Genomic DNA, 12,834 nt, shown 5'->3' with positions numbered 1-12,834 from the left:
CCCACAGGACTTTATCAACATGAACTCATTCTTACGGGCATCATAATTATCTCAGAATTCCTATACTATGACGTCTTTGCTTTAAGGTTTCCTGAGGCCATTATAATCTTCTGTGATCATTGGACCTTTCTCTATTTTCAGCCTTTGTGTTTATGCATTTTCACCTCTTAAAATAATTCCTTCATACTCTATGACTCTTTCCCTTTGGAAGAAAGAGTTATAAAAATGAACTCACTCTAAAGCCTTCCCAGGAAATGTGGGAAATACATTTTATTGGAGAATCAATAGCCCAGGATAGAGGTACAAAAGGCCTCCACCTCTTTTTCTATGGCTTCTCCCCATCTGTCTTATTCTGAATTTAGTCAAAGGTTAATGGAGCAAAAGGATACTCAGTTACCCTTGTGGAGACAGTCAGGGAGGCAAAGGCAATGTCTGGATGCAGTCTATTTTAGCAGTTTGAATGGGTTTCATTTCGATCAAACTGTACTGCTCTGAAGTTGGTTGGCTTGCCAAACCCCTTGCCATCTGAGGCCTTCTGTTTGGGAACACATAGCCTTCTCTGTCTGCTTCCCTTTTTATCCTTTTACAGTAGATGCCCTGTGGCCTGCAAAATAAAGAACCAGTATCAGAAGTTCATCAGTTGGTCTTTTGAGATTGAGGAAAGCAATGAAAGTCCAGATGAATTTGGGAAAGAATCCCAAGCATCCACCCAGAAGAGTGTTTCTACTAATCAGACCACAGCAAGGGCAGAACTATCTAATACGTTACCGTTCAATTTTTTTTGCATTATTTAATGAAGGATTCATTGACCACCTTTGTCAATTCAGTTTTGTAAAGTCAGCATTCAGCCACCCTCAAAACTTACAGCGATATGAGTTAAAAAGATTTTTGGTGTAGCTCTCGAGGAGTCATTGAGAAGCAGCAGGAGGTGTCTCCTTGCCTTTGTTACCTTTGTGTTCTGTGTGTCCCAAGCTAGTGGTTCCAACAGGAATGGAACTCCTACAAAGTGTCCTGCCTCACCTCACAAATATACCTACTGGAGCAGGACAGTTAGCACCTTTCTTGCAAAATCTTAGTGATTTCTTCTTCTTTTCTTCTCTCTCTCTCTCTCTCTCTCTCTTTCAAAATCTTAGTGATATCTTTAAAAGAAGCCCCAGATGATAGCATTTGAAAGGAAGTTGAAATAATAAAGCTGTTTCAGTGGTGAGAGGGAGGACAGATTAAAGCAGCATTGTTTTAAAAATCACATTGTATAATGTAAATATGACTGACTTTTCTAATTTAAAAATTCCCTTCAGGCAATGAATGACTGGATCTAGTTTGATTTTTTATTTATTTTTTCTTGTTTTCAGCAGACATTGCAATTTGGGTAGGGTGGCAGTTATAGGCAACAGCGCTTAAGAGGAAGGTGAGGATGTGGGATGGCTCATTTCCAGACGCAGTCTTTTTAGAGAAATGTGAACAAAAGGAGATGATGAGATGACTTCATTCCTTCCTGAACATGAGCAGGAAGGCTTGCTACCATCCTTTTTCCCCTCCCTCAATACAAATTCTATAGAAAAATAAATATTGTTAATAAAGCAGTATGCATATATATGTTTTACCTCTTCCTTAATAAAAGATGATACTGCTGAATTCTGGTGCAGTTCTCTCCATTTCTAAGAATATAAAATGAATATTAGTGCTGAGCATGCATATAGGTGAGGAGCTGGGGTACTGCATGCTTTGAACAGTGGCCCAGCTGGGCAGAGAGCTCTATGATGGACAAATTTGAGTTTGGAAGGACACTCTCTTGGATAAGGACTTGGAGTCCAAGAGGAAAATCAGAAAGAATTTCTATTAGCAGATGCAAAATGTGTGCTTTGACTTTTTAAAATGGCTTCATTGACATATAATTTACATACCACAAAACTCACCATTTTAAGCTGTATAATTTACTGATTTTTAATAAGTTAATAGTTATGTGACAATCACCAGTCTGATTTTACAATATTTTCATCACCTCATCACCCCAGTTATAAACCCTGTACCCATAGCAGCAATGTCCACAATGGCTGAGCTATGGAAAGAGCCCAGGTGTCCATCGACAGATGAGTGGGCAAAGAAGGCATGGTATATATACACAATGGAATATTGCTCAGCCATCAAAAAGAATGAAATAAATATTGCCATTTGCAATGACATGGGTAGAACTAGAGGGCATTATGCTAAGTAAAGTAAGTCAGTCAGAGAAAGACAAATACCAAATGATTTCATTCGTATGTGGGACTTAAGAAACAAAACCAATGAACAATGGAGAAGATGGGGAAAGTAAAATAAGACAAAATCAGTGAGGGAGACAAACTAAGAAATTCTTAACTCTAAGAAAAAAAAGAAATTCTTAACTCTAAGAAAAAAAAGAAATTCTTAACTCTAGGAAACATACTGAGGGTTGACAGAGGGAAGGGGGGGATGGGGTAACTGGGTGATGGGCATTAAGGAGGGCACTTGATGGAATGAGCACTGGGTGTTTTTTTAAGATTTTATTTTATTTATTTATTCATGAAAGACACACACACACACAGAGGCAGAGACATAAGCAAAGGGAGAAGCAGGCTGCCTGTAGGGAGCCCAATACAGGACTCAATCCCGGGACCCTGGGAACACAACCTGAGTCAGAGGTAGACACTCAACCACTTAGCCACCCAGGTGCCCCTGAGCACTGGGTGTTATATACAACTGATGAATCCCTAAATTCTACCTCTGAAGTTATAATACAGTATATGTTAACTAAATTGAATTTAAGTGAAAAATTTTTAAAAAGAAACCCTGTACCTATTAGCAATCACTTCCTCCAGACCTTGAGAAGCACTAATCTACTTTCTGTCTCTATGGATTTTGTCTATTCTGGACATGTATAAACTGAATCATACAATATTTGTTCCTTTGTGTCTGGCTTCTTTCACTTAGCATATTATTTTCATGGTTCGTTCATGTTGTAGAATTTACTAGTACTTCTTTCTTTTTATGGCTAATATTCCATTGTATAGATACACTAGGTTATGTTTATCTATTCATCAGTTTATGGACCTTTGGATTGTATCCACTTTTTGGTTGTTACTAATATAGCTCTGTGAATGGGGCACCTGGGTGGCTCAGTTGAGCACCTGCCTTTGTCTTGAGTCATGATCCTGGGATCCTGGGATCAAGCACTGAGTCCGGCTCCCTACTTAGTGGGGAATCTGCTTCTCCCTCTCTCTCTGCCCCTCTTCCCTGCTTGTGTTTTCTCTCTCACTCTCAAATAAATAAATCCTAAAAATATAATGCTCTATGAAGATTCACTTGCAGATTTTTGTGTGGACATTTGTTTTCATTTCTCTAGGAATTGAACTGCTGGGTCATATCGTAAAACTGTGGCTATTCAAATCCTTAGCCAACTTTCAAGTAATTATTTTTACTATTCAGTTGTTAGAGTTTTTTATATATTCTGGATACTAGACCCTTTTCAGATATATGACTTGTAAATATTTCTCCCATCCTGTGGCTTGTCTTTCACTTTCCTGATAATGTCCTCTGACACACAAAAGTTTTTAATTTTTATGAATTCCAATTTATGTACTTTTTCTCTTGTTGCTTGTGATTTGGTGTCAAATCCAAAGTCATGAAGATTTCCTCCTCAATTCTCTTCTAAAAGTTTGATAGTTTTAAGTCTTGAGTCCATTTTAAGTTAATTTTTGTATATATTATAAAGTTGAGGTGCACATTCTTTTGCATATAGCCATCCAGTGGTCCGTGCACCATGTGTTGAAAAGACTGTTCTTTCTCTACTGAATGGTCTTGGCACATTTGTCAAAAATCAGTTTATAGGTTTATTTTTGGACTCTCAATTCTACTCCACTGATCTATATATCTATCCTATACCAGTACTAAACTATCTTGTTATTGTATCTTTGTAGTATGTTTTGGAATTGGGAAGTGTAGCTTCTACTCTCTTCTTTTCCAATATTTTGAGAATTTGTGAAGGATTTATATGAATTCTTTCAACTTTTGGTAGAATCAACCAGAAAAGCCATCTCATCCTAGGCTTTAATTTATGGGAATTGTTTTGAATGCTTATTCAATGTCTTTATTTGTTATAGCTGTTGAGACTTTCTATTCCTTTTGTGAGTCAGTTTTGGTAGTTTGTATCTTTCTAGAATTTTCTTTTTACTTTTTTCAGTGGTTGACCTAGAGTTTGCAATGTATATTTAGAACTAGTCCAAAGATAGTAGTATACTACTTCACAGGTAGTGTGAGTACCTTATAATAACAGAGTATTTCTAATTCCTCCCTCCCATCCCTCGTATCTTTGCTGTCATTCATTTCAATTATACATAAGCATACTGGGTGTTATAGTATATGTTGGCAAATTGAATTTAAATTTAAAGATAATAAATACAAAATTTTAAAATCATATACGCTTATCTATATGCAAGCATATAAGCATATATCTGTTACATCAATTAATAATACAAAAATTTAGAGTTTTTATTTTATCTTTACTTATTTCTTCTCTCATTCTTTCCTTATGTAGATCTGGGTCTCTGAACTATAGCATTTTCCTCCTCTCTGAAGAACCTTTTTTGAAACATTTCTTCCAAGGCAGGTCTGTTGGAAACAAATTCCCTCAATCTTTGTATGGCTGAGAAAGCCTTTATTTTTTCTTGAGTTTTAAAAGAAAATTTCACAGGGTACAGAATTCTAGGTTGGTGGGATGTTTTTTTCTCAACACTTTAAATATTTCTCTCCACTGCCCTCTTCTTATATGGTTTCTGAGAATACGTTGGATATAATTCTTATCTTAGCCCCTCTATAGGTAAGCTGGATTTTTATTTCCCTCTGGCTTCTTTTAGGATTTTTTTCTTTATCTTTGCCTTTTCTGTACTTTGAATATGATTATGCGTAGGTGGGTTTGTCTTTGGCATTCATCCTGCCAATTTTCTCTGAGCTTCCTGGAACTGTCATTTAGTGTTTGACATTAATTTGGAAAAATTCTATCATTGTTGTTTCAAGTATTCTGTCCTTTTCTCCCCTTCTTCCTCTTTTGGCATTCTGATTAAACATATGTTATCCCACAGTTTGTAGGTATTCTGTTTCTTTTTTTTTTTTGTCTTTTTTTTCTGTTTGCTTTTCAGTTTCAAAATTTTCTATCGACATATCCACAAGCTCAGAGATTCTTTTCTTGGTGGTCCAGTGTACTAATGAGCCCATCAAAGGCATTCTTCATTTCTGTTAGTGTTTTGGATCACTACCATTTCATTTTCATCCTAAGTATTTCTATCTTTCTGCTTACAATACCCATTTGTTCTTGTATGTTGTCTACTTTCTTTTTTTACATTTTTTTATTTATTTATGATAGTCACAGAGAGAGAGAGAGGCAGAGACACAGGCGGAGGGAGAAGCAGGCTCCATGCACCGGGAGCCTGATGTGGGATTCGATCCCGGGTCTCCAGGATCGCGCCCTGGGCCAAAGGCAGGCGCCAAACCGCTGCACCACCCAGGGATCCCCTGTTGTCTACTTTCATTAGAGCTCTTAGCATATTACTCATAGTCATTCTAAAATCCTAGTCTCATGATTCCAACATTCCTGCCATTCCTGACTGTGGTTCCAGTGTTTTCTCTGTTTCTTCAAACTATGTTTTTTGCCTTTTAGTATGCCTTATAACTTTTTGTTGGAAGCCAAATGTGACATACTGTGTAAAAGGAATTGCAGTAGTAGGATGGTGAGGTGTGGGGGCTGGGGAGGTTTTCTGAAGTCCAATGATCAAGTCTAAGTCTTTCGGTATGCTTATGTCTCTAGATTGTAAACTTCACCAGTGCTTCCCAGGTTGTTTTACTCTTTTAGGGGGGGACAGGAAGGCTGGAGGGAGCTGGGGTAGGTATTTCCCTTCTTCTTGTGAGGTTTGGCTCTGGTAAAGACCTAAAAAGTTAGACCCTGGTCAAATAGTTTCTCTCTTGAGGGCAGACCTTGTCAGGGTGGACAGAATGCTCTGGTGTATTTCCAAAATGGCCACCTTTCCTTTCCCACTTCTGAAGCAGGAGGGAGATTTTCTTCCTATCTTTACTGTGACAGCCTGGTAGAGCCACTGGACATATAACAAAAGGTGAGTGTGCTGCTCTGTGACTGGGCTCCCTGGAGGTCTGAACTCTCAGACTTGTCCACCCTGTGCCCCCAGCAGTTCAGTTACAGCTCAAGTTGTCCTGCCCTGCTCCTGATTTCCACATAGGCCTCTGCTCATGGATTTCTGTGCCAGCAAGTTTTGATTTTGTGTATCTTCCTGTTTGTCTCTCCAGTTTGGGAGAGACATTTTCCCCTGTGGCCTCAATTCCTTGACAGATATAAGAAAATTTAAGTGGGTTTTTTTCCCCAGTTAGTTTAGCTATTTACTTATGGTTATGATGGGGTAATGACGTCTACACTGCTTAAATGCTGGACCAGAAACCAGAAGTCCTCTTTCTTCTTTTTCCATATGGACATTTACAGCTATATATTTGTCTGCTTTAACTGCATCCTGTGAGGTTTTTTATGTTGTGTTTTCTTTTTTGTTCATCTCAAGATAGTTGCCAATTTCCTTTGTGGTGCTTCAGCTTTCTATGGGGGGGGAGTCATTTCTATTCAGTCACTGGATTAATTTCAGAGAGTGTCAGTGCCTCCAGGCCCTGGGGTTTATTTACATCTACACCTTTTGAGAGTAGTTTCTGAGGAATAGGGGAACTGAAAGGAGACATGAGTGACTGGAGAGGGGGGAGTATGACTTAAGCTCTCGCTTTTGAAGCCATGCTGTGGCTTGTGGCCTCTACCCCAGAGATTCTCAACCAGGCCATATCGTCCTTCAGGTGGCATTTGGCAACATCTGGACATGTGTTCGGTTGCCATACTGGATGGAGGAGTGGCGTGCAACTGGCATCTAGTGAGTAGAGGCTGGGGATGCTGCTCAACACCCCCATAATGCACAGGGCAGCCCCTCACAGCAGAGTTGTCTGGTCCGAAATGTCAGTAGTGCTGCCACGGAGAAACCTTTTTGTAACACCTTACATTGGCAAGACTGTATCCTGCTCACTAAGCACCCACCTGTGTAGTGTCTCAGTCCCTCTTCACAATGGTCCCTGAGGTAGGTGAAATGTCACAATCTGAGGTGAGGCGAGTGAAACCTTAAAACTGTAGCAACCTGTCAGTTGGTAGCAGAGCCTCGATGACCACCTGCCAGTCTGGTTGTTACCCCAAAGCCCATAGTTATCTGGGTCTCCACTGGCTCTGTCCACTCCATCTTTCAAAAGCAGATCAACATGCATTGTCCTGTGAGTAGATGTCTGGAGCACTGGTTGCCTGAGGGGCCTCTCCTAGCTAAGAATGTTTCACATGGTCTTGTGATCCTCTGCAAACACAGTGGAGACTCCCTGCAGGCCATGTGGTATTTGGCATGGAGTGGGCATACAGTACATTTCTGTTGAGTAAATTAGGAGTAGCTTGGTGAGCTCTAGGAGCTTGTAATGTAGGTAATGTAGGTTGTAGGTATCTCCAGAAGAGGCTGGAAAATGAGACAGGCCCCTAGGACTGACAGGGCAAGAGAAATCACAGACTGTACATGGGTTGTTTTGCCTCAAGGATTTTAATTTGGTTATTATTCATATAAAACCAATTATTATCATTTGGTTATAATTCATTATTCCCCTTGTTAAATTCCTCACACTTCAGCTTCCTCTTCTTACTGAATTGTTCATACTAGTACTTTTTACCTTTCTTAAAAGACCAGTTTTAACTCTACTTAAAAATTCACTGTGGCTTCAGATTTTGTCCCCTAAAGATCTTACTGGAACATGTAAAAATTCACTGTGGCTTCAAATTTTGTCCCCTAAAGATCTTACTGGAACATGACTTGCTGGGCCACCCAGGCATCCCTTTTGTGGTATTTTGACATCAGTTATCATGAAATTATCCTGACATTGAATCCATATGTCTTCAGGTAACTGGTCTCTATATTCGCATCCATAAAATGGGATATGGTCCTTTGTTAGTTAATTGAGGCCTTTCCCGAGGATAAATGATTTAGAGCATGTGAAAGCATTCTCAACAGTGCTGTGTAAATGGCCAGGTCCCTCCAGTTATGAGTAACTGTGAAAAATTGTATTCATATGAATTATGCAGTATAACCAGTTGTCATGCAATTATTAAGGTAGTTTGCTAGAATGAAACAAAATGCATTCAGATTTTGTGCTTCTTACAGTGCTAGCCTAGTAATTTGATGAAAAGATCTCAAGCTATATCTTACCTTCGACTGTCCTGAGAAATACAAGAGCTTGACCTTGACCTTTGTTTCTCCATAGGTGTTACAGAACATTTTGGACACTGAAAAGGATTATGCTAAAGAACTTCAGTCTCTACTTGTCACTTATTTAAGACCCCTGCAGTCCAATAACAAGTAAGATTTACATTTTAAACCCCTTGCTAAATAAAGCAAGATAATGTCAGCATCCAGAGTTATTGCTCTTATGTCACTGAATAATTGATTTTGCCCTTTAGAAGAATTTCCACAGATCACAGGTTGCCAAGAACACGGTCAGGGCAACGGAAATTACACAAGATGTTGCTGTTGGAGAGCTTGGCTTTCTTTCTCTTTTGCCTGTGGAAGGAATGAGCACATCCGCATTTCTGTCTGTCGCAGTTTTTATCTTGTATGTTTTAAAAGTGATATGTGCAGTTTTACCTTGCACACACGGATCCTGCTAGTGTTTTTATGCAGAAAACATATAAACTGGAAAGTTTTGTGCTCCCCCTGACCTTTGCTTGCCGGGGCAGAAACTCTTCCCCATGGTCTGAGAAGGGAAAGCATGTGGCATTTTGTGAATGTTTGTTAAGGGCACCTCGAGGTCGTATTTCATTCAGACCAAAGAGAATGATAGAACTGTTAAAATGTTTGTGTGTTTGTTTTATTTTTTTAAATATTATTTATTTATTTATTCATAGAGACACACAGAGAGAGGCGGAGACACAGGCAGAGGGAGAAGCAGGCTCCATGCGGGGAGCCCGATGTGGGACTCGATCCCAGGTCTCTGGGATCACGCCCTGGGCTGAAACTGCTGAGCCACCCAGGCTGCCCTGTGTGTTTGTTTTAAATAAAATACTCAAACCTTATTCTGGTCTTAGAAATGTCTGGAGCTTGAATTGAAAACTTCATTTTCACAAAAGAAAAACATTGACCATTTTTTTTGTGCTTGTAGGCGTGGCCTATTTAACAAATAGTGGCTAACTGCATTTGTTTGTGTTTTTATTTTAATTGATTACACTTTACTAGAGATTATGATCTATAAGTCAAATAGAAAATTGAGCCACAGGCCCTTAAACTGCAGGACAAAAGCCTCCTCCTTCCCCTCAGTAAGAGTTTACTTTCGCTGGACAGCTGCCTCAGCTATTGGACTTCAGGCTTAAATAAATTTAACATATTTTGTGATTTTTTTCCTCCCTTTTTTTTTTTTCCAAATCATGTTTGCTAAGGCATAAGGTCTTGCTAAATTTCCCAGTTGGTTATTTTCCATGGCACTATGGGAATCTTAACTTCGGTATGAAAGGATTTTGTATTCCTGTGTTTTGTAAGCATTGAAACATGATCAACAACAAAGTGTCTTTTGTTATTATTATGTAAAACATGAAGTTAATCCTGTGAATCATACTTCTTAGAGCTGAATGGAAGGAACCTCAATGAATCATTGAGTCTAGTGCCCTGGAAGAAATGACTATCCCCATTGAACAAATAAGGAAACTGAAGTCCAGAGGCTTATTGCTGTACCCATCACACAGCCAGTAAGTGGCCAGACTCGACCAGCTGCACCTCCTGCCGCTGATTGAAATGTGCCTTCCATTTTGTAGAGGTGACAGACAGGGGCAGGAAACCGAGGTGATGACCCTGAGAGGGGAAATGGGAAGGTTTCAAATGAAGGAGGCAAGAAGCCTGACTCAGAACTGTGCTGTTGCCATGTAAATTCAGAATACACTTGGGGTCTGTTTCTACCAGCTGTCTTTCTAGACAGAGTGACTCGAGCAAACCAGACTGTTTACTGTCTGATCCTGAAGGGACCAAGAAAGCCCCAGTCAGGTTCAGTTCGACTCCCCAGTCACCTTCTTGGGGCCATGAGAGAAGGAAGTCAGGGAAGCTGGCTGGCTGAATGTTTCACTTTTGATACCCATACTAGGGGTTTTCCAGCTTGTGGTTCAGAAGGGCATGATGGCAGAGGAACTGGGCACTTCTTATACTTGAGGGGTTACTGGTAAGGCTTGTGTGGGGCTTCCTTTTCTTTGTCAGCAAAAATACTCTCTTGGAAACACTCCCCTATTATATGAAGAATAAAGAATGTGTGGCTGACACTGGCCTTCTAAATCTTCAGAAAAGTTTTCTCCCAAAAAGTGTTTAAGAACATGGGCTCTGGAGTTAGAATGTTGTGGTTTAAGTTCTGGCTTCACCCTTCATTAGCTTCGTGGCTGGGTGATTTGCTTTAACCTCTGTGTGCCTGGGTTTCCTTACATGTAAGATGGAGACAATAGCAGGCACCTCATGAGGTTGTTGTCAGGTTAAAATGAGTTATTATTTGTGAAACACCTGGAGAAGTGTTAAGTGCTGTGTGAGTGTTGTTGGTGCATGTAATCACCTACCATTTGGTGGGGGAAAATGGAGAAAATTCATAGTACAGAGGCTCTGGATAAAATTGTTCAGTTGGCCTTTATTTGCTCTATTCCATTCCACAAACAAACAAGCAAGAAAACAAGCAAATAAATCAGTACTATTTTCTTCTCCTCTACTTCCTCTCATGAAGATTTCCTTTTATTGATTTATGAGCATTAAATTGGGAGAAAGTGGATTTTGCAATTTTTCCCAGTGCAATCTATGAGAATATATAATATCTTTCAATTAATCTCCCAGCTCCTCTAGAAGAGAATACTCAAAATTTTTTACATTTATTCCCCAGCCATGATGTATTTTGCCTATTTAGATACTTAAATATTACACACTTGTTATTTGTTCACTCATTGCATTGTGAAACACCTAAATGTCTTTTATAAACACTTTTATAAGCACCGAGCCACGATCATTATTCTTATTATAGAAAAAATAAATCAAGGAATGACACTTTTAAAAGTTGTTTAAGACCACAGAGTTGTTGTAAATTAAAAAGTGAAAGTTAAAATCTAGAGATTGCCCTTCCCTCATCCCATTTGCCAATTTTTAGCAAATAATCATCTCACTAGACTAGAGGTAGGTAACTGGAATCATCCTGAAGTTCTATTCACTGAAACCATGTGTGTTTTTTTTTTTCAGTCTGAGTACTGTGGAGTTTACATCTTTATTGGGGAACTTTGAGGAAGTATGCTCATTTCAACAGACACTCTGCCAAGCCTTGGAAGAATGTTCAAAGTAAGTGTTGGGTGTTGCCATTAGGGTAGTCAGCAATACCATTTCTTTGGTGTCTTTTGTTTACCCTTTACCTGTTGTCTTAGATAGGGGTACTTTATATTTACTCATTTGTTACAACGTTGATAAATTGTCCTGTATAGAGAAAAACCCACTAGGTGGTGGTATTTACAGAGCCAAACCACTAATGCATTGTATATCAGGGCTCTACATGCAGTACGTTTTTTCTGATTTTATTTAAAAATTGTTTTGGTTTACTGCTCCTGATCAGTGTAAGAGGCAAATAAGGTCTCAACTGACCATGGATGATGCCTTTGACATTGATTAGATATTTTCTTTTGTATACTGCAAATTACTTGGAAAAATTAGTCAGATGATTCATTCAGTTGCATAAGCTGCTTTTTCTCTTTAAATCACTCCTGCTATCTTGTCTATTATATTAATAGTTGAAATACACAAAAAAGTGGGGAAAGGAAAGTATATCTATGTGACCCACAATACATATTTGATGGCTAGCTCAATAATTGAGGTGTTCAACTTCATATACAGAATGGACTGTAAAGATCATCAGGCAATATATTTTTGTAGCAAGATTAATTTTCCAAGCACTGTATCTCGGAGAAGTTTCATTGTCTACAGGGAAATTGGGGTGATTGCCTGTTTCTTGAGCTTTCTGGGACACAGGTGGTCATCCAGGAAGGAAGATGGTAAGAGCCTATACCAAAGAGACCTGAGAAGCCATCCTAAATACTGATACGATCCAGCTTATTGATGTGGAAAGATAAGTCGCTAAGTGAGAGGAACCAGTTACAAACTAGATTTGTAATCTTTGTTTTCCATTTTATAGAGAAACATGTAGAAGGAAGACAAAGGAACATGCCAAAATTGTTCTAATAGCTGTCTGTGAACGTGGAATGCTGAATAATTTTTTTCTTGCACTTTTCTGATTTGTCTACAAATGAAGACAGGTGGCTTGTAACTTAAAATAATTAGTCTTGAGGCCATCCTGCCTAGCGACCACCGAGCCACGAAGACTGCATAATATTCCTTTGTGATGTGTCATTTTTAGATTTGATTACTTTTGTCTGTCCTTTAACTTCATATAAATTAGCCAAGAGTATTTTTTGTGTGCCTGGCTAAAATTTTGAATATTATAATTTGAACAAATATCTTAAAAAAAAACCCCTACCTAGTAATTTCAAGTAAGCATCTAGCCCCTATTTATTGGTTCTGTGTTTGGCGGCTCAAGTTTAAAGTGGTGGTCAATTATCCCTTCAAAAAACAAAAAATAAGGTGGTGGTCAAGAACTTACATTCCATGGAGAAAGTGGTTAGAACATATTTTCTCTTTTAACTTTCGCAAAATAATTCAAAAGGTTCACATGTAGCCAGGCTTGATTGGTAATCTTCTTCCT

General features: G+C 38.9%; 1 protein-coding gene across 8 annotated transcripts in view; it reads left to right on the top strand.

Annotated features, from left to right (window-relative positions):
• The window catches only part of ARHGEF6 (Rac/Cdc42 guanine nucleotide exchange factor 6), a 101,350-nt gene that overhangs the window by 51,709 nt on the left and 36,807 nt on the right, over positions 1 to 12,834 (top strand). For all 8 annotated transcript variants that reach the window (XM_041741013.1, XM_041741015.1, XM_041741011.1 and 5 more), the window contains 2 exons: positions 8,344 to 8,438; positions 11,328 to 11,423. In XM_041741013.1, coding sequence (XP_041596947.1) covers positions 8,344 to 8,438; positions 11,328 to 11,423 — 191 coding nt within the window. The remainder of the gene's footprint in view (positions 1 to 8,343; positions 8,439 to 11,327; positions 11,424 to 12,834) is intronic.

The sequence above is a fragment of the Vulpes lagopus genome, chromosome X (genome assembly GCF_018345385.1).
Source record: "Vulpes lagopus strain Blue_001 chromosome X, ASM1834538v1, whole genome shotgun sequence".
Taxonomy (NCBI): Eukaryota; Metazoa; Chordata; class Mammalia; order Carnivora; family Canidae; genus Vulpes; species Vulpes lagopus.
Note: the sequence above shows the minus strand (reverse complement) of the source record. Positions and strands in the feature narration are given on the sequence as shown.